This window comes from Xyrauchen texanus, chromosome 33 (assembly GCF_025860055.1).
Source record: "Xyrauchen texanus isolate HMW12.3.18 chromosome 33, RBS_HiC_50CHRs, whole genome shotgun sequence".
Lineage (NCBI taxonomy): Eukaryota > Metazoa > Chordata > Actinopteri > Cypriniformes > Catostomidae > Xyrauchen > Xyrauchen texanus.
In genome coordinates this window covers 5313557-5340049 of record NC_068308.1, presented here as the reverse complement: position 1 = coordinate 5340049, position 26493 = coordinate 5313557, and the positions used below count along the sequence as shown (strand labels likewise).

The following is a 26493-nucleotide window of genomic DNA, read 5'->3' as shown; positions in this document are numbered from 1 at the left end:
ATAAAATAAAAATAATATATAATAATGATAAATAAATAAAATGTACAATAATAATTAAAAAAAAAAAAAAAAAAGAAAGAAAAAAAAAAAAGGATGATGCTTCCTTTCTTAAAGACACCTAAATCAGGTAAGGAGTGTTTCACATGTGTATTTAGGAGACCATGATGCTACCCTACTCCCTCAGAACTTGTTCTTGTTGTAGCAGGTTACCAACATTTACATTATGCCTTAAGAAGTTAGTAAAAGGTCTCCAGACATCTTCAAAAGTATTTTGTTTATTTTTGACAATGTACGTTATCTTTTCCATTGACATGTTTAACGCCATTTCTTTAATCCACATTCCAATTCTTGGCTCATTGATATTTTTCCAATTAAGAGCAATTGTACGTTTAGCTTGTAAAATACACATGTCTATGAATCTGACCTCTCTGCTCTGTACGGGAGGGCTGGTAGGATATACACCCAGGATAAAAAGCTTAGGATCCAGTGGTAGTTTCTTTGATAATATTTGGTCAATCATATCAATAATACCTTGCCAAAAGGGTTTCACTTTCATACATTCCCATATACAGTGGTACAATGTACCTCTTGCCTCATTACACTTTATACAGGTATCAGGAATGTTATCGTTAAACTTGTGCAACTTGACAGGAGTTATGTATGTACGCATCAGCCATTTGTACTGTATGAGTTTCAAGCTAGTGTTGACTGTCTGCATCTGCGCCTTCTTACATGCCTCATTCCAATCCTCTAGGGATATTTCGTCATCTATATCTTCTTTCCATAATCTTAGTTTTGATTCTGAGGATTCATCTGACCCAGACACAAACAAGTCATACAAAGATGAAATTGAACCCTTATCATAACAATGTCCTATAATTGCTGCTTCTAGTGGGGAAATGGCCGGTATGTCTAATGAATGATTTTGAGATGATGATATAAAGCTTCTAAGTTGAAGATATTTGAAAAAGTGGGTCTTTGGAATGGCATATTTGGTTGATATTTCTGCAAAGGGCATAAGTACTTCATCTTCACTGTACAAATCCTGCACTTTCTTTAACCCTTTTTCAGCCCATATCCGAAATCCTGCATCACATTTCCCTGGTTTGAAATTAGTATTACCCCAAATAGGACTGAAACGTGACAAGGAGGAGTTAAAATTCAAATATTTACATGAATTAAACCAAATATTGATCATATTCAATACTGATAGGATTATCTGTGTTTTTTCTCAGGTATTTGTGGTCTGCTGAATACAGGTATAGGTGCAATGGTAATCTTGGTGTAATAGAACAAGATTCCAAATCCAACCAAGCAAGAGGGCTTTCAGATGAAAAATAAAACATAATTGTACGCAGCTGAGCTGCCCAGTAATACCATTGGATGTTTGGACATTTAAGGCCTCCTCGGTCAAATGGTAGGTATAATAAAGATAGACGTAGTCTGGGACACTTATTTTGCCAAATAAAGTTGGTAAACAATTTCTTAATTCTAGTAAATAAATATGAGGGAGGGGGTAGTGGAATATTCTGGAACAAATAGAGAAATTTAGGGAGTATATTCATTTTTATAATATTTATCCTGCCAATCATTGAGATAGGTAAAGATGTCCAACGTTCTACTGATGAAGTAACATCTTTCAGAATTGGGTCATAATTTATCTGGGCAATCTTATTCACCTCGGGGACAATTTTTATACCCAGATATGTAAAATTATCTGTTGAGGTGAAGGTAGAAGAATAATCCTGGCAATTTTCCCTCTCTGATTCATTAAGTAACATTATGGATGATTTTGAGTGATTAACTTTGTATCCAGAAATTTTCCCAAAAGTTTCAATGAGATCTAGGAGTGCAGGGATAGATCTGCTCAGGTTTTTCAGGAACAAAATTACGCCATCTGCAAATAGTGCTATTTTATGTTCCAGGTGACTTTCTCGGATTCCACAAATGTCACTATGCATCCTCACCCTTATAGCAAAAGGTTCTATTGCAAGGATAAATAATAAAGGTGATAAGGGACTTCCTTATGGGCAACTTCTAGAGATGTTAAAAGGTTTAGAGACCACATTATTGGTCAAAACTTCTGTGGAAAGCCCAGTACAAAGCAATCTAACCCATTTACAAAAAGTATCCCCAAAGCCAAAACGAGTGAGCACCTCAAATAAGTAGTGCCATTCGACGCGGTCAAAGGCCTTTTCTGCATCAAGAGAGAGTAAAGCCGTGTCTTTTGCCCCTCTCTGGTTATGTAAAATATTGAGCACTCGCCTGACATTATGAAAGCCCTGTCTACCTTGGATAAATCCATTTTGGTCCTCTCCCACCACCAGAGGTAGTAGGCCCTCCAATCTTCTTGCAAGAACTTTGCTAAGTATTTTTGTATCTGAGTTTAAAAGGCTGATTGGGCGATGTTTTCACATTTTGTGTTAGGTTTTCCTGGTTTTGGGAGTAAAGTTATTAGGGCTCTCCTCATGGATGTAGGGAGAAGGCCATTCCTAAAAGATTCCTGGAACATTTCCAACAGGGGTGAAATTAATTTGGACTGAAATTTTTATAAATATCTATAGGTATGCCATCTGGACCTGCTGCTTTTCCAGCCTGCATACAGCTAATTGCTTCTACAATTTCTAATTTTGTTATTTCTCCATCTAATGCTCTACTTTCATTTTCTGAAATTCTAGGAATATTAAGGTTGTTCAGGAATAGTGTTTGTTTATCAAGATTACGAGTACCCTCAGAGCTATACAGTTTCTCATAAAATACCCTGAAGGCCTCATTAATTTCTGTAGGGTCTACTATGGTTCTACCGTTTGGATCTTCGATGTAGTTAATAGACCTTTCTGTTTGTTGTTGTTTAATGCACCATGCTAAAAGTTTCCCAGGTTTTTCCCCTTGGTCATAAAAGGATTGTTTAAGTCTCATTAAATTAACTGCTGCTTTGTTAGCTGACAATTCATTGTAATTTGCTCTAAGTAGAAGTAATTGTACATGTACATCGTTAGAGTTTGGTTTCTTATTGTAGAGATCTATTTCAAGTTTTTTAATTTTCTCATCTAATGTCTTTATTTCCAAATGTGAACTCTTTTTTTTGAGCTGGTAAAGCTAATTATTTGACCCCTAAGAAAGGCCTTAAATGCCTCCCATCTTATGCTAGCAGACGTTTGAGAAGTATTACATACAAAGTACATGTCAATTTGTTTATCTAAAAATCTATAAATATGGGGTCTGTAAGCCATCCTGGTTGAAGACGCTATTTCGGGGATCACTCACAAGTTTAGTATCTGTATAAGTGAGTGAAATAGCTGCATGGTCAGATATTACTATACTACTATACTGACAATTGTCAATTTTTGAAACAAGTAGTGCTGAGACCAAAAAATAATCTATACGTGAATGAGTTTTATAAGTGCTGGAATAACAGGAGTATTCTACTGCATTGGGCTTGCCATGCCTCCATATATCCAACAAATTTAATTCTTTCATAAAATGGCTTATTGTCTTCCTCGAACTAGTGTGAGTATTATCCAAGCCTGATGATCTATCTCTTACTGGATCTAACGTGCAATTAAAGTCAGCCAGCTATTATGTATTGCCCAGAAAGATTTGAGACAGTCAGAAACAGATTATTATAGAATTTAGGGTCATCATCATTTGGGCCATACACATTTATCAGATTTATATTTTCAAATACTAACATACCCTGAATTATGATATATCTACCAGCAGGGTCCTTAATTATATTTTTTATTTGTAGTGGGACAGATTTATGAATTAGTATCATCACTCCTCTAGCATGGGTGGTATAAGGAGCTGACAACACTTGACCCTGCCATCTTCTTCTTATTTTAGAAATATCCCCAGCCATTAGATGAGTTTCTTGCAAGAAAATAATTTTTGATTGCAAGAATTTTATCCTGTTCATCACTTGTTTAACCTTTGTGATTTTATTTAAACCCCTACAGTTCCATGAGGTACATTTCACCTTCAAACTACTGGACATTAGTTATATAAAATATCCTTACGATTCGTTTTGATAAAATAAAATACATTGATAGCAACACACCCGTAAAAAAAAAAAAAAAAAAAAACCCACACACCTTATACCAACCGCTTATGACCGAGACGGGTCCAGCGCAGCCGTCTATCTCTCACTTTTAGTTATTTCCTTCTCTTTAGCTCTCTCTGCTATTAAAGAAACCAACCTACTAACCAACCAATATTATTGTAATGAACAATGCAACATTTGTTAACATAACCATTAAAGGGTTATAATGATTACGCACATACCAGATAATAACACAACGTTACCTGAGGACTGCGCTGAAGGGAGGACAAAAATATTAAAGAAATAAAATAATACAACTATTGGCCATGTAGAGTACCGGTATGTGATGGGTTGTACGTCCCATATGTGTCATTTTAAACTTTTCGGTAGTCTAGGATGCGAGTCATGTCCGTGATGTTCCCTTGCATCCATGAAAATAAACTTATTTTGGCCATGAGAGTGTAAAAGAAACCAAGACAGTCCCATTTGACGGAAAAGGGCAAGCAAAAAATAATTGTCACTTTCTCTTGTGTAAAAACAATAAAAGCCTATAGGCAGCCATTGCCGTTAGCCACATTTTCCTGGTAAAGTAGCCTCTGCCATATAGGTCTACCTTGATCCTTCAAAGAGACTGGACAAATTTGTCTACTTCAGCCGGCGTTTGGAAAGTGTAGGACCTCTCCTCATGTGTCAGCAAGAGCCGTGCTGGAAAGATGATTCTGTGCTTATGAATACCCTTGTCTCGCAGCTTCTTTCGCGACGTCATCATAGTCGCGCTGCATCTTGTGAACACCAGCGGAGAGGTCTGGGTGAAAGCGGACTTGTTCGTTATTGTAAAGAACATTCCCTTTGATCCTGGCTGCCTTTAATACTCGCTCCTTGTCTTTGAAATTCAAGAACTTCATAATCAGTGTCCTCGGACGTGTCATGCGCGAATCGTTATTTGTCAGAGTGCCGATTCTGTGAGCCCGCTCGATTACCAATGACTCCGCGGTTCCATTCCCAAAACCTCTGGTATCCACTTCTCAAGAAATGTAACCGTGTCCAGGCCCTCTGCTTTCTCCGGTAGGCCCACCAGTCTCACATTGTTCCGTCGGCTTCTACATTCTAAATCTTCCACTTTGTTTGAAAGAGCTTTAACGGTGCTTTCCAATGTGCTCACTTTGGATATTAGCCCATTAACGTTGTCTTCAGCATCAGAAATACGTTGTTCAGCGTGCGCTTATGCCCTGTGCATTCCTGTATCTCCTTTCTTACCTCCGTAATTGTTGTTTGCACACCATCTATCTTCTTATAAAGGCCACTTTTCAGAGACATTATGGCTTTCATTATATCCCGATTATTTTCGCCTGAAGTTGCTACTTCACCCTCTCCTTCGTCAAGACCGTCTTCCATAGTTGTCATGGCGTCGCTAACTTCTTCACCCTCAGAGTGTTCGTCTTCGTTTCGTGCTTTTTTCTTGTCTTTTTTGCCACCTTTACGTGACATTTTAATTCCCTGTACTATTATGTACTTGTTGCTTAGCGTTATGTACACTTCTGGTTGGTATTGTAGGATTAATTACATGCTAACAGCAGAGCTAAAAAGTTGCGACCTTTTAGCACCTCGCCATAACCGTGGGTGTTTTCATTAATGTAAACTTGGAGATACAGCTCCCACAAACCAAAACAACCCAATTACACCAGGGATATAGGCTTTGTGTTTTTTTTTTTTTTTTTTGGTCTGGAGCCCTGATATATATACACTGTGTGCAAGTATTCTGATCTTATTTTTTCCATGCACATTTTCCAACTCCAAACCAAATAAACTTGAATGCTTATTGGATTCAATCATTTCCAGGTGATATGTATTTGTGTAAAGAGGGAGGGTGTGGCGAAAGTGACTAACACCTTATATCAATGTGTGCATAATTATTAGGCAGCTTCATTACCTCAGGTAAAATGGGCCAAAAAAGATATTTAACTGACAATGATTTATAAAAAAAAAAAAAAAAAATGCCTTTCAGACGGATACAACACTCTTGAAATAGCTAAACTATCCGTTGTCGACGTTGACAAACGTTCGAGTCAGGCGCCAGCAAGGTGGAGGCGGCATACTGGTATGAGCTCATTAAGGATGAGGTAGTTGGACCTTTTTGAGTTGAAGATGGACTGAAACTCAACTCCCAAACCTACTGCCAGTTTCTGGGGGGGGTCCCTTCCTCACCTGACTTAAGTCCTACTGAGAACTTGTGGGGGCCTCAAATGTGATATTTACAGTGAGGAAGACAATTCACCTCTTTGAACTGCATTTGGGAGGCTGTGGTTGCTGCTTCAGCGAAGGTTGATTGTGAACAGATCAATTAACTGACAGACTCCATGGATGGAAGGCTCGTGGCAGTTATTGAAAAGAAGAGTAGCTATATTGGTCACTGAATATTTTTGAAAGGCCAACCATTTTATTTAATTCAACTTGGGAGTTGGGAGAAATTATTGTGAGTTGAGAGAAATTATTTTTGTAATTTAGTTGCCAAATAATTGTACACACTAATAGTTGCCTAATAATTGTGCACACTTAAATGTTCCCCTGACAAAGACAAAACTCACTTTTCGTTTGTTAAACATTCAGGTTTGAGGTTCAATAACATTTTGGAATGACTGAGAGCATCGTGTTTGTTCAACAATAAGATAAATCCTGAGGAATACAAATTGCCTAATAATTTTGCATGCAGTGTATATATACACATACATACACTGATTAGCCACAATATTAAAACTACCTGCCTAATATTGTGTACAATGCTGTGGGCAAAAGTATTAGCAATAACTGTGCTAGTGATTATTGTGCAGAGTGATCAGATGCATTTTAAATAATTGCAAAAAGCTTAATTGGCCAAAAAAAAAAAAGAAGACCTTTATTACAAAAACCCAAATTTCACTGTTTTTTGGCCCTGGCACAAAATGACCAGCTAACAATTTCACTAGTCATATCAGCAGCACTTGGGAAAGTGTGAACGAGTACTAGTCAGGTGAAATCTCTATCATTCTGATTGGACAATAAGAGCAGACTGATTGCTATAAACGGAGGGAAGAAGTGCTTCCAATCATTGTGTTCTTGTTAGCAATGTGTCAGAAAGAGAATGAATGTGAGGAGACTTACTGATCAAAATCAAGTTTTAAGTTAAAAGAAATAATATGACTATACATTTTCTCCTCATCGATTTGCATCAAAATAGCCTCACATGCAAGGAAATTGCTGCAAAGAATATTGCACCTGAAAGAACCATTTACCGGATCATCAAGAACTTCAAGGAGAGAGTAGGCTTGCAGTGAACTGCAGTGAAGAAGGCTTCAGGATGTCCCAGAGTGTCCAGCAAACTCCTCCTGAGGAGTCAGCTATGGAATCATGTCACCACCAGTGCAGAGCTTGCTCAATATTTGCAGCAGGTTGGTGTGAGTGCATCTGTACGCACAGTGAGGCGAAGACTTTGACAATGGCCTGGTGTCAAGAAGGGCAGCAAAAAAGCCACTTCTCTACAAGAAAAACATCAAGGACAGACTGAAATTCTGCAGGAAGCATAAGGATTGGACACCAGAAGACTGGTGCAAAGTTATTTTCTCTGATGAAGCCCCCTTCCGACTGTTTGGGACATCTAGAAAATCGATTGTCCGGAGAAGAAAAGGTGAACGCTACCATGAGTCCTGTGTCCTGCCAACAGTGAAGCATCCTGAGACCATCCATGTGCGGGATGCTTTTCATCCAAGGGAGTGGGGCTCTCTCACAATTCTTCCCAAAAACACTGCCATGTTTAAAGAATGGTATCAAAACTTCCTGCAAGAGCAACTTCTCCCAATGATCCAGGAGCAATCTGGTGATGATCCGGGCATTTTCCAGCATGATGGAGCACCATGTCACAAGGCAAGAGTGATAATGAAGTGGCTCAGAGATCATTACATTGAAATTTTGGATCCGTGGCCAGGCAACTCACCAGATCTTAATCCCATAGAGAACCTGTGGTCAATCCACAGGTTACACTGTAAATATTGACTCTTTGCATATATTTAATGTTTTTGCCAATAAAGCCTTTAAAATGTATGAAACACTTATCTTTGTTTTCCAGTATACCATAGAAACATAATCTACAAATCTACAAATACTGAAGCAGCAAACTTTGCAAAACACAAAATTTATGTCACTGCCAATACTTTTGGCCATGGCTGTAAGTCCCCTTCATGCAGCCAAAACGGGGCCAACCCGCATCGCAGAATAGCATTCTGAGATGCTATTCTTCTCACCGTAATTGTGCAGAGTGGTTATCCGTGTTACCGTAGACTTTGTTGATGAGAGAGGTGAACAGAGAACGGCCAGACTGATTCGAACTGACAAAGCGTTTGCATCTGTAGAACTGCCGCTCACAGGATGTTTTTTGTTTTTGGCACCATTAGGAATAAATTCTAAAGACTGTTGTGCGTGAAAATCCCAGGGGATCAGCAGTTACAGAAATACTCAAACCAGCCCGTCTGGAACCAACAATCATACATGTGATTATCTAATGAGCCAATTGTGTGGCAGCAGTGCATAAAATCATGCATGATGTTCACATCAACCATCAGAATGGGGGAAAAAATGTGATCTCAATGATTTGGACCATGGCATGATTGTTGGTGCCAGATGGGCTGATTTGAGTATTTCTGTAACTGCTGATCTCCTGGGATTTTCACACACAACAGTATTATTAGGCAGGTGGTTTTAATGTTGTGGATGATCGGCATGTACACAGCTCTGGAAAAATTTAAGAAACCACTGCAAAATGATCAGTTTATCTGGATTTACTATTTATATTTTTGAGTAAAATGAACATTTTTGTTTTATTCTATAAAGTACTGACAACATATCTCCCAAATTCAAAATAAAGATATTGTCATTTAGAGCAGGTGGAGGATCGTTGATGATCTGGGGATGATCACAAGCCATCAAACAAAGAGGAGCTGCTTGAATTTTTGCACCAGTAGTTGCATAAAGTAACCCAACAGCAATGTGAAAGATTGAAAATCAGGGTTATTCAACCAAATACTGATTTCTGAACTCCTCCTAAGGTAAAACATTAGTATTGTGTTGTTTAACCCTCTGGGGTCGGAGGGTGTTTTGGGCCATGGAGAAGTTTTGACATGCCTTGACATTTGTGCTTTTTTCAGTTGCTTAAAAACACATTAATGGCTATGGCTAAATATGATAACACTGTATTCAGCAGAAACTGGGCTACAATAATATGTGAGCAACATGTGTGTACATGCTTGTATTTTTGAGAAAATAAAGTTTATGCATGGTTTTTTTGGAGAAAAGAAAATCATTTTTAAGTCATTGAACTATGGCCATATAACACATACTAAATATTTGTCCACAAGCCTTTTGAGAACTGGATCTTGTAGCTTAGAATTTTTGCTACAAAATTATGTGAAAACCATGCTGATCTCTCATCATACAAAACAATATAGTAATTTAACTTTTGTAAGACACTTTTAGAGTTAGAAAGTTCATATGCGAGGAGGCGTGAAGTATCATGAATATTGATTGTAATTCACACCTGAGACAAAAGACCCCTCCCCTGGGCCTATCAATGAGGAATGTGTCAGAAAGAGAATGAATGTGAGGAGACTTACTGATCAAAATCAAGTTTTAAGTTAAAAGAAATAATATGACTATACATTTTCTCTACATAAAGACTTTACTTAATTTTATACCTACACTACCGTTTAAAAGAAGTCTCTTCTGCTCACCAAGACTGCATTTATTTGACCCAAAATATGGTAAAAACAGTGATATTGTGAACTATTTTACAATTTAAAAGAAGTTTTCTTTTTTAATATATTGTAAAATGCAATTTGTGATCAAAGCTGAATTTTCAGCATCATTACTGCAGTCTTCAGTGTCACATAATACTTCAGAAATCATTATAATATGCTGAGTGCATTTTACTAATTTAACCTTAACACATATTTGCAAGCACAAGCTTTGTTGATGATAATGAGGCAGCATAGACACTAGTTAATATATAATCTAAACATTCATATTATTTTATATCATATTACATATCATATTTATATTATACAGCATCAAATTTAAATACCTGCTTTAGCCAAAACAGCATTTAAATGTAACTAAAACTTGCTTATTAGGATATATTTCAAATGTCAATACTCTGAATCCTGGCTGGCAAGTCTGGAAACAGTCCCACTAGTAAAATATGTACATGTTTATATAAAATAGCATGTCAAATAATTAAAACTAAATGACTGACTTGTCCGAAATTGTATCCTAGGCTGGATCAAGTCTCTCTTCAAAATACAAACATTCATCGGAGTCCCGCTCTTCTTCTGAGGAAAATTTTAACTCTTCATCACTATCCAGGAGTTTCCTCGCCTGTGTATTGTGCTATCTTTCAAATGCGCAGAAAAGTGAATGAACTAGATGTTTTTAAGGCACAGTCGGGGGGGTTTTACAACACATTACCATATGAATAGTGACCCCTGCTCGTGGGTGTGATCACATTAGGGATAGTTCGCTGAGCCAGGAGAAATTGTACATCACTTTGTTTCATATCAATTACATTGCAGGAGAATATTGGTTTTAAATTTTAATTGTTGTATTTAAAAGTAGACATTTTAAGGTTTCTCTAGACATATGTTTCATGTTTTTGTGATAAGTATTTGCGGAGTTTCAGTTCATTTTTGTGACTTGTTTCAGATATATGCTCGCAAACCCAGAGACTGCTGACAGCGATTTATATTATTGTGTTGAAATTTGGGGGAATTGTTACAAAACTCACTTACAGCCCTTGATCACTCTGCAGAAAAAGGCCATTAGGATTGTGTCTGGTGTTTATTACAGACATCATTCCAATCCATTGTTTGTAGAGCTGGAAGAACTTAAGTTGCAGGACGTGATCAATTTTAAAACTGTTCAAATTATGTTTAGGGCATCTCAAAATTCCTTGCCTCCTAATGTTCAAAATTTATTTTGTGATAGAGATGCTCATCATAGTTACAAATTAAGAGGAAATAAAAATAAATATTTGCCCAAATTTAGAACCACTTTAAAATCGATGTGTATTTCAGTGCGAGGAGTGAAGCTTTGGAATGATTTGGTGGATGAATTAAAAACCTGTCCTAATATAATTCATTTTAAATATTTGTTTAAAAAAAATGTTATAAAGAAATATGTAGAGGACAGTGAATGATGTCTTTTGTAAGGGTGTGTGGTGTGTGTGTGTTGTTTTGTCTTGTTTGTCTTATACCAATTATATAGTAACAATTGTTCTTCTGTATGTACTGTACAGGAATACTGCTGCTTTTGAATTACTTTGTTTGTATATTGTTTCTGTATTACATTTTGTGTTGAATGTGAGGGGGTTTGGAATAGGGATGCACCGATTGTGAAATTCTAGGCCTATACTGATACCGATGTTTAAAATAACAATTTGGCCGATGCTGATTTTTTAATTTTTTTTATTTTGTTTTTTGCTTTTATTTAATCCCCTTTTGTGCCAGTGAAACAAAGAAATCTTCATTATAAAAAATAAGCCCTTTCAGCCCTGCATCGCACTATCTTTGAATGAGCACAAATTCAATCATACAAATTTATGAAACAACGTTTAATATAACCTTCTTTCAAATAACAAAGATTCTTTTTGTGAAAAATAACTTTTTTCAAGAGCCTTTTTAGCCTGCTATACAGCACAATTTTTCACTAAATCACAGACCAGACAGTAAAATACTCCCACACCACCAACATTTTCTTGCACTTATTTGAAAACAAACCACACGTACGCAGAGCATCCATTGCCCTCTTACATCATGCCAGAGTCATGTCCAGCCAGTGGCTGTGGGTGGTATTATAGTACCACTTGTTGGATCTTCTCTGAAACTGCAGATGGGTAGTCAACTGTTGTCCAAGTCGACTGCAAATAACAGATAAACATCGGCCACTGCCATCGGTGAATGACATCACATTTGCCAATAGGCCGATGTCTGTCAACAAGGTGAATATCGGCCGATACCGATGTTTGGCCGATACATCGGTGCATCCCTAGTTTGGAATTATATAAGTGTTTGCTTCATCCACCTCCTTTTCAAACCATGCACTTGTATAATTCGTCTGTTAGGGAGCCTGTTATGTTGATTTGTGAGAAAACTAGAATGCAGGTTTGAAATAAACATCATCATCATCATCATCATCAATATTAGGGATAGTTCGCTGAGCCAGGAGAAACTGTACATTGCTTTGTTTCATATCAATTACATTGCAGGAGAATATTGGTTTTAAATTTTAATTGTTGTATTTAAAAGTAGACATTTTAAGGTTTCTCTAGACATATGTTTCATGTTTTTGTGATAAGTATTTGCGGAGTTTCAGTTCATTTTTGTGACGTGTTTCAGATATATGCTCGCAAACCCAGAGACTGCTGACAGCTCACCCTTTATATTTTTTTTATTTTACAAAAGCACAAGGTTTTGTTATTGTGAGTGTACACAAATAAAAGTAGACCCATTATAGTCTCCAATGATGTCTTACATTTATCTGTATGCCCCAAAACGACAGAGAATTTTATGTTGTTTACGCTGTAATGACGGAAAAAATCCAGGCGCGTCAGTCGACCCCAGAGGGTTAAAAATGAATATAAACTTGTTTTCTTTGCATTATCTGAAAACATTGCATATTTTTTGTTATTTTGCCCAGTTGTCATTTCCTGTAAATAAATGCTCTAAAGGACAATATTTTATTTGGAATTTGGGAGAAATATTGTCAGTACAGTAAAATTTGAATTTTTGTTTTATTTTACAAACACATACATATAAATAGTAAATCCAGAGAAACTAATAATTTAGCAGCAGTCTCTTAATTTTTTTTCTACAGTTTTGTGTGTGTGTATGTGTGTGTGTGTGTGTATATATATATATATATATATATATATATATATATATATATATATATACACACACCTAAAGGAACACCTGTTCAATTTCTCATTAATGCAATTATCTAATCAACTAATCACATGGCAGTTGCTTCAATGCATTTAGGGGTGTGGTCCTGGTCAAGACAATCTCCTGAACTCCAAACTGAATGTCAGAATGGGAAAGAAAGGTGATTTAAGCAATTTTGAGCGTGGCAAGGTTGTTGGTGCCAGACAGGCCGGTCTGAGTATTTCACAATCTGCTCAGTTACTGGGATTTTCACGCACAACCATTTCTAGGGTTTACAAAGAATGGTGTGAAAAGGAAAAACATCCAGTATCGCGGCAGTCCTGTGGGCTAAAATGCCTTGTTGATGCTAGAGGTCAGAGGAGAATGGGCCGACTGATTCAAGCTGATAGAAGAGCAACTTTGCCTGAAATAACCACTCGTTACAACCGAGGTATGCAGAAAAGCATTTGTGAAGCCACAACATGCACAACCTTGACGCGGATGGGCTACAACAGCAGAAGACCCCACCGGGTACCACTCATCTCCACTACAAATAGGAAAAAGAGGCTACAATTTGCAAGAGCTCACCAAAATTGGACAGTTGAAGACTGGAAAAATGTTGCCTGGTCTGATGAGTCTCGATTTCTGTTGAGACATTCAGATGGTAGAGTCAGAATTTGGCGTAAACAGAATGAGAACATGGATCCATCATGCCTTGTTACCACTCTGCAGGCTGGTGGTGGTGGTGTAATGGTGTGGGGGATGTTTTCTTGGCACACTTTAGGCCCCTTAGTGCCAATTGGGCATCGTTTAAATGCCACAGCCTACCTGAGCATTGTTTCTGACCATGTCCATCCCTTTATGGCCACCATGTACCCATCCTCTGATGGCTACTACCAGCAGGATAATGCACCATGTCACAAAGCTCGAATCATTTCAAATTGGTTTCTTGAACATGACAATGAGTTCACTGTACTAAAATGGCCCCCACAGTCACCAGATCTCAACCCAATAGAGCATCTTTGGGATGTGGTGGAACGGGAGCTTCGTGCCCTGGATGTGCATCCCACAAATCTCCATCAACTGCAAGATGCTATCCTATCAATATGGGCCAATATTTCTAAAGAACGCTTTCAGCACCTGGTTGAATCAATGCCACGTAGAATTAAGGCAGTTCTGAAGGCGAAAGGGGGTCAAACACAGTATTAGTATGGTGTTCCTAATAATCCTTTAGGTGAGTATGTTCATGTACTCACTTTTGTTGCCAGCGGTTTAGACATTAATGGCTGCGTGTTGAGTTATTTTGAGGGGACAGCAAATTTACACTGTTATACAAGCTGTACACTCACTACTTTACATTGCAGCAAAGTGTCATTTCTTCAGTGTTGTCACATGAAACGATATAATCAAATATTTACAAAAATGTGAGGGGTGTACTCAATTTTGTGAGATACTGTATCTATCTATCTATCTCATTGTCCGCCTTCGCTGACAAATAGTAGATCCCTGTCTACTAATCACCGTTTAGCAGTTTTGTGCATAGGTTTTAATTAAAAACTCATAGCTAGGAACTCTTTAGAGAACTCCTAGTGGTAAGATAAGCTTTGTGAATACGGGCCCTGGATCATTTTAAATCCATGCTGCTTTATTTCCTTTTCAGAGATGCAGTTGCTGTTAATGGTAAAATGATCTGTTAAAGTAATGGCATAAGTATTTTTTCTTTCAGAAATTTTAGTACATCCTTAATGTGCACAATGGTCTATTGACTCCATACAACCTAAAAAATTTATATGGAGGGTGTCTTTTCTGCATTGTTATTCTTGTGTGTATAGTGCAGAACATTTTTGAACACCTAATCCTACCTGTTGTGCATCCACCATGCTGCTGTAGCATTTAGTGATGGTGGGAATAAGGACCCTGGAGGGCACTTTAGTGGCAAGTGTTGAGCTGAGAGACGCAAGACGCACAGCAAGCTGAGGACAAGACGTCAGTCGCTCGGCTAGCAGAATTAAACGGGTCACCTACATCACAGAAATAACAACATTTAATTAACTTAAACAGAATGAAGAACGCTCACTTGAGATTAAATGTAACCATAAAAACAAATATGCTTTAACCACATTTGTCTTCCAGTGAGAGGGTGTAAAATATTGACCTGTGAGATGGTGTCATGCAGGTAGGGGCTGATGAAGTGTGGTAGTGTCTCTGACACTCGTTGTAGCGCAGTGACGGCACTCAGCAGGTAGATTTCATTGGTCAACAGATCTTTCCTCTCTTTCAGTGTGTTCAATACTGCAGGCATCAGCCTGAGACACAATTAGCATACAAAACTTCAATTAATGCATTATAAATACATTCAGAGAAAGAAAAAAAAATATGTATCAGTTTCATACTTAAACTTGAATAATCTGAAGCCAACACAGCAGTAAGCTTTTCAAGCCAAATCAAAATACCAATTATCTAAATATTTTTTTAGGTTAAATGTAAAGTATAAAACAAAATACTTAGAAGGCAAAAAATATAAAATTTCACAGCGTTTATAGGAATAGGATATATTGAAAGCTGTGCCTTAAGGCCTTTGCACATCAAACGCGAATCTTCGCCATGATTTCTCAGCACAATTAAAGGGATAGTTCACCCAAAAATAAAAATTTGCATCATTTACTCACTTTCATGCCATCCCAGATGTTTATGACTTTCAATCAATATTGAAGTCCTTTTTTTTTTGTATAAAGCTCCACTTTCACTTTTAGATCTTCACATTTTGAAAGTGGAGATTTGTAGTAAAAAAGGACTTCAATATAGATTTGTTTCTCACTCATACCTATCATATTGCTTCTCAAGATATGGATTTAACCACTTGAGTCTTAAGGATTAGTTTTATGTAGCCTTTTTGTGATTTTTGGAGCTTCAAATGTCTAGTCACCTTTCACCTGCATTGTACAGACCAACAGAGCTGAGATAATCTTCTAAAAATCGAAGTTTCTGTTTCGAAGAAGAAAATTCTAACTTATGTGGGATGGCATGAGGGTGAGTAAATGATGAGGGAATATCCATTTTTGGGTAAACTATCCCTTTAACATTTTTAATTGAAACAACGGATTCCTATAAAGCCATTTCACACCTGGAGTGAAAATGCATGCGCAGACAAAGTACATTTTTTGTTTTATGGCAAGTGACCATTTTTTCTTTGCCCAGCAATGTAATGCCCTGATCAATAAAATGTGAGTTTTGAATCACATGTCAGGAGCCACTGCAGTTACTAAAACTAACGTAACTGGTGCTGCTGAAGCAGAGAAAGCTGCTTTTACCGCCAACATTAAATGGTGAAGTAACTCAAGGAAGAAATTCTGAACAAGCAGTGAGGATGTGCATTTCATTTGCAACAAATACCTTAAAATAAAAATTCCTTAGATGGGTTCTTTTAACATGTAAATTATACTGCTGCATCACTGCCTTACATCCCCTTTAAGAAAAAAACTCTTTTTTTAAACGCCTTTTTTGCTTTTGCATTCTTCTGTATCTGCTGTCCAACATGTCCGGGAGATATAAAGTTTGCCGGACAAATAAAAACATATTTTGGTATATAAATTAATACATGTAAAATCATTAGGTTATATCATATAAAAGTGACTTTATAATAGAGCTCTGCTGTTGTGTCACTTAAGATTATAAACACATTTATGTTGAATCCTTGAATAAGTTTAAGCAAGAAATGTTTGTGGGTGCTATTAATTTAAATAATCATAACATATCGTGAGGCTTCTACATCATATTGTATTGTGAAATTTGCATATCGTTTCATGCTTAATATGCACATATACACACATTTATAAAAATAATAATTTTAATAAAGATAAGCACGGTACCAATAATCAGATCGATTCAATTGGAGCTAGAATGAGTAGGAAAACCCTTCAGTAATATGGATGAAACATTGGAGGGCACCGGTTAAATATTCAAGTGGTATCAGATCCCTCAATTTTGTGCCACCCTATTATGGTTGGAGTCTTATCTCTGATCAAGATATTTTTCCTAGCTTAAAAATTTTGAATATTATACTGTAAAGCAGGTGAGAACCGGCTTGACGACATAAATAATATTTTAATGACTAACTTAAAAGACAAACACACACACACACGACGGACATGTCCGTAAACTATCTCTCTCTCCCGCACCTCCGTCCGCAATCGGCCTTTATACCTCTCGGAGGATAAATTAGCCTGATAAGGGACCGGGTATGTATAATCACGACCTGGCCCCGCGGCCCCCGCCCTCCGCACTGTCACATATAATTTTTTTTTTCACTTGAAGTAATTAAAGCTCTATCAGGAAGACCTAAATTCAAAAACCAAGGGTCTTGTGTCCAGCTCAAATCTCGTCCCACTCTTCATCACTTATAATTTAAATTATACTTTTGGAACCCAGTGTAATATTTACAGTTAATTTTCCAATATGAACACCATTAAATAAACGTTTTGACAATTTTCCTTGTGTCAAAAAAAAAAAAACAGTTGTTCTGTAGAAGATATGTTTAAGTCATTAATAAGTGTAGTCTGTTTCATAATATAATTACGAATTCGTAGGAATCTAAAAAAGTTCTGTTTTAACAAACACAACTGCTCAGTCAATTCTTCAAATGTCATTAAAGACACCCGATAACCGTTTAATACCTTTTGCAATCCAAGATTTAAAACCTGCATCAGACATACCTGGAAAAATCATACCAGGATGAATCATAACTGGTGTTAGAGTAGAAGATATCCTAGCTCTTCCAACAAAATGGCAAATGACTCTCCATGCTTTAAGTGTATTTACCATTATAGGATTATCACAACACTCTACTACTGCCTTTATTCTTTTAAAGAATAAAAGGTAGAAGTTTCGGTGGTTGGGATTTGCTTTATTTTTTGTATTGTATACAGCAGGGGTGTCAAACTGAGTTCCTGGAGGGCCACAGTCCAGCAGAGTTTAACTTCAACCCTTTATAAACACACCTGAAGCAGCTAATCAAGGTCTTCAGATGCGCCCAGTCGCCTACAGCTTGCTCACTGGGGTTATTAATACAATTATCATTTAATTATTTTTAAACACTATTAAACATTTTATTTTATCTAAATTACACAATGATGATTAATCGACTTTATAGACATTACAGTTTTTATCGTCTGTTAATGCTGATATTCTGTAAAGCTGCTTTGAAACGATGTGTGTTGTGAAAGGCGCTATACAAATCAAATTGACTTGACTTCAGGAGTGCTTGAAGATTACTAGGAGGCATTTTGGAGCAGGGCTGGAACTAAACTCTACAGGGCTGTGGCCTTCCAGGTACGGAGTTTGATACCCCTGGTATATAGGCTCTTGGAGCCTTTAGATGTCGTCACGTCACTGCTGCAGTTTCGAGGGAGATGCGTTTTAATTTTTTCATCGGATCGCTATAGAATTCGCTTGCTTGTCTTTCGTTCTGTGATTTCATGGTTGTTTAATATTCTTATCATTTGTGTTGGGCAAAGGGCAGATCAGCTGAAAGGCCCTTTGCCTTTGACCTACCATACCGGGGTAAAATTGCTTGTTGATTAGCGCCACATATTGTAAAGGCATGAATGATTTAATGGCGATCATTTGCCTCGTTTTTAATGAAAAAGGGCCATTCATATGCGATTCGATTTATCGCGTCTGGTATGCAAAGGCACTAATGCCACTCCCTAGTTCACAATGTTGTGATATTATGAAAACAAATATGAATTTGTACATTAGCTATGGTGTTGGTCCAATAAACATTGGGACACTGATGACTTAATAACCTGCAACATGATTACAAGGTTGCGCATTATAAACACATCTGGCATTTAGTATTTGGTATTAACTCTTTCCCCGCCAGCGTTTTAAAAAAAAAGTTGCCAGCCACCGCCAGGGTTTTTGACGGTTTTCGCTAAACTTTAATGGCCCGCAGAATATTTTCTTCCATGAATATATGAAGATGCTATATATCAAAATAAAGATCTGGGCCTCTGCTTTTAGGCAAAAAAAAAAACGATTTTATTTTATCTTCATTTGTTCTTTTTTTATTGCGACTTGAACAGAGGTAGGTTTTGTCAAAAAACAACATTTCAGACAAAAAGCTGAGAAAAAGGCATGTTTATGTCTGATATTTTGAGCTTCTCATACTCCACTTCTTCATGTTTGAGACGATCGCAGTCTGTTTCTTTGATCAAAGAGTTGCGTACTCTTTCAAAACATGCGGAGGGGTCTTCCTTACCGTATAACACCTAAAACACGGACCCGGAAAATTCCGTGTTTGGCGGGGAAAGGGTTAATCAACAACGCATCTCAACAAACATGGTGCATTTTTCTGGAAGGTGTTAAAAAGTGCTACTATGAAAGAAAATCAACAAATAAATAAAAATAAAGTGGTGCCTTTTAATCTTCTTCCAACCACTCAAATAATTAAAAGTAAAGAATGTTTTTAATTTCATTCACATAATGGATGAAAGATAATTACAAATGTATTTTAAAGACAGAAAAATAATGCAGACTTCATACATTTACAGTAGCGGCTTTCTTCTAATGACATGATGAAATTTCCAGTAAGAGAAAAAAATATATTTTTATAAAGCATTTTTTGAATTTTTAGTGAATGAACATTTCAGTGCACTGGAATGTTTTGGAGAATGGGACAGCCCTATAAATAACAGACTTATTCTAGAGTATTTATAAGTCCTGGACACATAAGTGTAAGAATGCATTAGTTCAAGAACTGTTAACAAAACCAAAATGTCATGAATATTTTGAACTTATTCAGGAATGGTTCCAATGGTTCATACTCTTGTGATTTATGCTACTTGGTGTAAAACCAAACAATGCAATTCTACCTGTGTAACTGTGGTACAGCGAGGGCCTTCAGTGTGCTTGTCACTTCAGCCAAACACAGCAAGGCACTACCAATGACGTTCTTCTCCTCATCTTTATTAGCAACCAGCTCCACAGCTTTATTCAGCACTGGAACGAACGCCTCCTGGTGGCTGGAGCTGAAACTGCGGCACAGTAGTTTGAGACTGTAAAGTGCTGTCTGTCGATTGATAGCCTGTTCTTCCTCTTCCTGTGCAGTGAACTGACCATGACCACGACCCACAATGCTCAAGAGGTCATCAATGAGCTCAAGAAGCAGAACGACCTGCCAGAAAAATTATACCGTTATGAGCCAAACAAAAAACTATTGCTGGGCAATATGCAAGAAATAGATTCACAATATTTAAATCTATATATTGCAATATCCGATTATATCATCAACCCCCCTGCCCCACTGCTGAGTCCGTTATGGAAACGTATTAAGTGACACAAGTACCAAGTAATAAACATAAATAGGATTAAAACAAATTTACAACAAGAAAACCTCATAAAAAAAAGAAATAAAAAAGAAGCCTAAATCCTTCAAATGGAACTAGCATCACCCCTCTCATAACATAATGAAATATACACTGATCAGCCACAACATTAAAACCACTGACAGGTGAAGTGAATAAAATTTATTTTCTTGTTACAAAGGCACCTGTCAAGGGGTGGGATATATTAGGTAGCAAGTGAAAAGTCAGTTCTTGAATTTCATGTGTTGGAAGCAGGAAAAATGGGCAAGCATAAGGATCTGAGCGACTTTGACGAGGGCCAAATTGTGATGGCTAGACGACTGGGTAAGAGCATCTCCAAAACAGTAGGTCATGTGGGGTGTTCCTGGTATGCAGTGGTTAGTACCTACCAAAAGTGGTCCAAGGAAGGACAACCAGTGAACCGGCGACAGGGTCATGGGCACCCAAGGCTCATTAATGCATGTGGGAAGTGAAGGCTAGCCCGTCTTGTCCGGTCCCACAGAAGAGCTACTGTAGCACAGATTGCTGAAAACATAATGCTGGCCATGATAGAATGGTGTCAAAACACAGTGCATTGCAACTTGCTGCGTATGAGGCCGTTTAGCCACAGACCAGTCAGAGTGCCCATGCTGACCCTTCTCCAAAAGTGCTACAATGGGCACGTGAGCATCAGAACTGGACCATGGAGCAATGGAGGAAGGTGGCCTGGTCTGATTAATCTGGTTTTATCTGATCAAGTGGACGGCCAGGTGCGTGGTTTACCTGGGGAAGAGATGGCAGCAGGATGAACCATGGGAAGAAGGCAGGCTGGCTTCAAAGGCAGTGTGATGCTCTGGGCAATGTTCTGTTGGGAAACCTTTGGTCCTGACATTTATGTGGATGCTACTTTGACACGTACCACCTACCTAAAGATTGTTGCAGACCACATACACCCCTTCATGGCAACGGTATTCTCTGATGGCAGTGGCCTATTTCAGCGCTATAATGCAGATTGAGATCTGTGGCTCGGTAGCCACAATGCAAAAACTGTTCAGGAATGGTTTAAGGAACATAACAGAGTTCAAGGTGTTGACTTGGCCTCCAAATTCCCCAGATCTCAATCTGATTGGGCATCAATGGGATGTGCTGGACCAACAAGTCTGATCCATGGAAGAGCCACCTCACAACTTACAGGACTTAAAGATAAAAATTCTTTGAAAAAACACATGTGGAACAGGCACGTGCAAGACGTCTAGGGGCTTGAGCCCCTGCCTTTTTGCTGAAGTGCCCTTCCGAGCTGCTCAAGTTTGTGCAAATGCCACCCAAAATGAAAGCTTGCACACCCAAATATATATTTTTTTACACTTAATAATAGAATGTAGAGGTGTAAAAATGCATCAATGTTATGCTAAAACTTTGATGCATTGATTAGTGAATTTAATTCTCAATCATAATGACTATCATAATACCCATTATGTTACAGAGTCCATCTCAGATTACAAGCACACTCTCGAAACAGACCGAGGAAACAAACGCACACTTTAAATTAAGAAAGTTTAGTTTGGAATTCTGCCTCAATGTGCAGAACTGCACATCTATTTTTGTTCTTTTCTTCCCCAGATTTATTGGAGAATACACATGGAAAGGTAGGCGATACCGTACAGCCCCTTTACTCGTAATCTATTTGTCCTTAACGTGTTACAAGCCATTACATTTTTTTTTATTCCGTGATCCTGCTTGGTTTAAAGATAAAACTTATCTGCATGTATAGATGATTAAATTCCTATTTCAATTAATGGTTCAGCAAATGTTCCTGTGATGATATGCAAATCTACACATAATCAGCAGTCTTCTTACTGTCTGTTTGAATTAGCTTGCATGAAGTCATACATAATATTATCATTTATTCAATGTGGCTCAATGATTAACATTATGACAGTATTTTTATATTATTATGAACCAAACCTCCCTGCACTCCATAAATACAATGTTCTGAAAACATTTTCAATCTTTTTGTAATTTTTTGTTTTATCCCCTTTTCTCCCCAATTTGGAATGCCCACTTCCCACTACTTAGTAGGTCCTTGTGGTGGCGTGGTAACTCACCACAATGCGGGTGGCGGAGGACAAGTCTCAGTCTCAAGTCTTCTGAGACAGTCAACTCAGAAGTGGAATGGAAAAGATAGAAAATGGAAATGGAAAATAGAAATGGCTCACTGTGCATGACACCACAGAGACTCGCAGCATGTGGAGGCTCATGCTACTCTCCGCAATCCACACACAACTTACCACGCACCCCACTGAGAGTGAGAATCCCTAATCGCAACCACAAGGAGGTTGACCAAAGTGACTCTACCCTCCCAAGCAACTGAGCCAATTTGGTTGCTTAGAAGACCTGGCTGGAGTCACTGGATTCAAACTCGCGACTCCAGGGGTGGTAGTCAGCGTCACTAATCGCTGAGCTACCCATGTACCCACACATTAATTTCTTATCCACAATTACGTTTCTGAATACAGTGAATGTAACCTCAACCCAGGTTTCTTTTTTTATTTTTTTTATTTGCCTGTATAATGCTAATTATTCCCCATTTATATTTTTGTCTATAGCATATTTTGGAAAATAATTATGAATACAAAGTAATTTTATCGAATTGCAAGACTATTAATCAAGCCTATTATTTTGATACATTAACAAGCCTACCTACTCCATTGATAAAAGTCATTCATTTGTTTAGTTAAGCATTAAATGTAACGGGGCTAAAGAAATAATTATAGCAAAAAATAAATTAGCTTTTGTTCTCAAGATTTTGATCTTCATTGATCCACTTTATTTCCAAATGTTCTACAGTTGCTGCTGTGTTTGTCTACACAACAAACATGGACACGAGGGACAGTACCAGTAGTCGATTCTTAAAATTAAATGTTTTCTGGTGATTGGTTTGGACAGTTCAAATAAATATACCAGTAAAAAAAACACATTCTCTTTAGCTCTCTAATAAGTCAACTGCGTCTTCATTCCTTATTAAATTTAGTTAGGTCATCACAGCTGTTTATCAGTATGCTTGTTCATCAGACTCAGTTATATAAATTGGGTTTTATTACTTTTATTTTCTATAAATATATTTTTTTAATTTATTTTTGCTACTCTAATCAATCATGTTTGATCTTGCCTGGCAACATGCGTGTCCCTGCCACTGCAATGAAATATGGCAATCTGGTCTTAATTGATCAGTGATCTTAATTGATCTATTTATTTCAAAATTGAAATTAGTGTAAAATTCCAGGTGTGTCCAGATCCAAAAATATGTTTGAAAATCAAAAAGTCAAAATCTTCTACAGTCTTTTGGAAACGTTATATCACAGCCTCAAACACAGCACCAGTTTCAGCTTAATCGAAAGATATAAACAGCTCCCTACCCCCGTCAGGTTTAGGGAAACAGTAAGGTGTGAATTGCAGAGGCTCTGGGTGTTTAAAACTTAGGTTAAAAAAAGTTTAGAAAAATGTCTAGATGTGCTTAAAGTATTAAAAGTTTTCAAAAAAAAAGTCCTAAAAATTGCAATAAAATGTATTATAGGAAATAGTTTATAACATGTCTCCACAAAACCCTTTAGAATATTTTATGTTAATGTTTTAAAAAAAGCATCTGTCTTCAATGCTGACATGAGATGGGATGAAAAGTGGGTTCGGTAAAACTCAAACCCACATCACACAAAAACAAGCCTATAGTCAAGACGCTGGGCTGCCTTGCAGTGGCCGCCGCACTCCCAGCCCAAACCTGAATCAAAGCCTTCTCTGTGCAGCCTGATCTTCACTGAGTCCCTCAGATTAATGAGATAACAATGTTTACTTTGTTATAACTTACTCCCTCAAGACATTTTTTCCCCACGTTTAAAATACTTTGTGAATGTTTATTAAAATAAAGTGTTTCTTTGTTGAAACAAAATTGGGATGAAAATGACTAACACGGATCTACCCTGAAATCCTCTAATCCTCACAGTTTGTCATAAAATATATGTTGCCAATAGACTATTGGAGTGCAAACAGCCCCGCTGTGAGGCAGGTGGCATTTACACTTGAGTGCAAATAGTCATCCAAAAAATAATTAATGTTATCAAGCTTTGTGGCAACATGAACATCTACTAACAAAACACAGTGACATAACAAATAACCCACAGTTTTGAATAGCATAGCATTTCTGGTTACATGTAGCGTAAAACTCAAATGCATGTATTGAGACAAATATTATACAAATTATGTATTAAGTCATATAATGGAAAATTGCAATTCTTATTAATATATTTCATAATATTTAATTTGATGATTATTCTGCTCCCATTAAGAATAATTCTGTTCACTTTATCTTTTGTTTTTAAAGCCAGGAGAATATACCATAATATGACAATAATATACATAGAAAAGAAATTCACATTTGATAATCCTGTTTAAAATAGAACATATGGGCTAGCCAATCAGCACACAGGTTTAGAGTCTTGAAAGCTTACAAAAGCAGTTACAATTGCTTGAATATGCTGCTTAATGATACTTGCTAATAACGTCTGTGCATATGTATAAAAATACTCACAAATTATAATTCTCTCTAATGAAAGGTGATTGAATAAAGGGCCTGAATTGGGATACCAGTGCATCCCACAATCCACTGCACCACATGGTTTAAAGTCCAAGTGACTTACCAAGCTAGGATTCACCACAGCCAATAGCAACACAGTCAGAGGCTGCGTTTCCACTGGCATGGAAGAAATCCGCACAAAGCCACTCCCAACACTAGGGAACCGCTTGCCCCGCGCTGCTGTCAATTTTACAATCCACCTCGTGAGCTTGACGCTCTGCTTCCATAGGAAGGAATTGAAAGCGCTCGCTCACGTTCACCCACTACGCGCCAGTGGAAATACGGCAAGAAAACCAAACTGCTAGTGTTTATAGCAACACGCATATCTAGATGAAGAACACCGTCTAAATATATAAAATTACTCAAAAGCTTATCATCGATATTGTGGAGTTTATCACAATAAATATTGATATTGTTTTAATCGCCCACCCCTAGGCCTAGCCCACCTTTGTCAATCGGTCTATGCAATTTACTGAAATGTAATCTGGGACGTTTACATTCCAAATGAAGGACTACACTATGTTAACAAATTGCTTGAAATAATAGAGGGACATCCATAGGGAGAGACTGTAGCAGGTAGTTGAATTTTGGAATACAATTAATTTAGATAACATTAACCTTCCCAATCTTAAGTAAATGTAATGAAGCCCACCAGCCCACATCGCTCAAAAACCTTTTCAATAAAGGGTCAAAACTAAAATCACAAATTTGCCCAGGAATAAAATGCCCAAATACTTAATGCCCTGTTTGGGCCATTGGAAGGTGCCCGACTGAAAAGCTGTTACCGGGCAGTACACTGTCAGAGTCAAAGTTTCAGATTTAGAACAATTGACTCTATATTCCGAGAAATTAGAGAAGGAATTAACAATTCTGCATAGATCTAGTAGGGTTGGATATGAATAATAAAATATAATCTGCATAAAGCTTATGTGCTACACCTTCCGCCACCAACCCTGGAAAATCATCCTCCTTTCCTGCCCTGGCAAAATTTTCACCAGCCCCAACACAAAAGTGAAAATAGCTGTTTTTACCATCATATATAAGATCTTTTAAGACAATTTCCCCCAAAATTATATTAAATAAATAATTTACAAGACATGATTTATGCCTTAATCTCATATAAGCTCTTTACGGAAATAAATTCATATTAACCTCCTGTCATTTACACATTTATATAAAAAGTTCTGTAGAGCAGAGGGTACGGCTTTGGTCATCCGTTTAGTCATGCTGTCAACTTTTGGGCCTCGTGTAGTGTTTTTACAGCTAGGATCAAAGATTTAGGCCTAGTCACAGAGTTAAACATTTAATTATTGGCTAAATGCAATAAACATGAGAATCCCTGAGGGGAAACCTTGCTAATAAATCGGTTGTGACGTGTTAAATACAGAAGGTAGACATTAGGCCTAATCTGTGAATTAAGAATGTGGATAAACCAAATAAACCAAATTAGACAACCCAAATAAGAACAAAACTGACTGCGATACACAAAGCACATAATGAAAATACATGTGCTATCCAGAAATGAGAAATGTAACGGGT

The 26493-nt window shown here is 37.3% G+C and overlaps 1 protein-coding gene across 1 annotated transcript in view; it reads right to left on the bottom strand.

Annotated features, from left to right (window-relative positions):
* heatr1 (HEAT repeat containing 1) overlaps positions 1-26493 on the bottom strand; it is a 151485-nt gene that overhangs the window by 27780 nt on the left and 97212 nt on the right. The window contains exons 36-38 of the mRNA XM_052103324.1: positions 19857-20158; positions 15140-15290; positions 14847-15005 (exon numbers count right to left, since the gene is read on the bottom strand). Of these exons, the coding sequence (XP_051959284.1) occupies positions 14847-15005; positions 15140-15290; positions 19857-20158 (612 nt within the window). The remainder of the gene's footprint in view (positions 1-14846; positions 15006-15139; positions 15291-19856; positions 20159-26493) is intronic.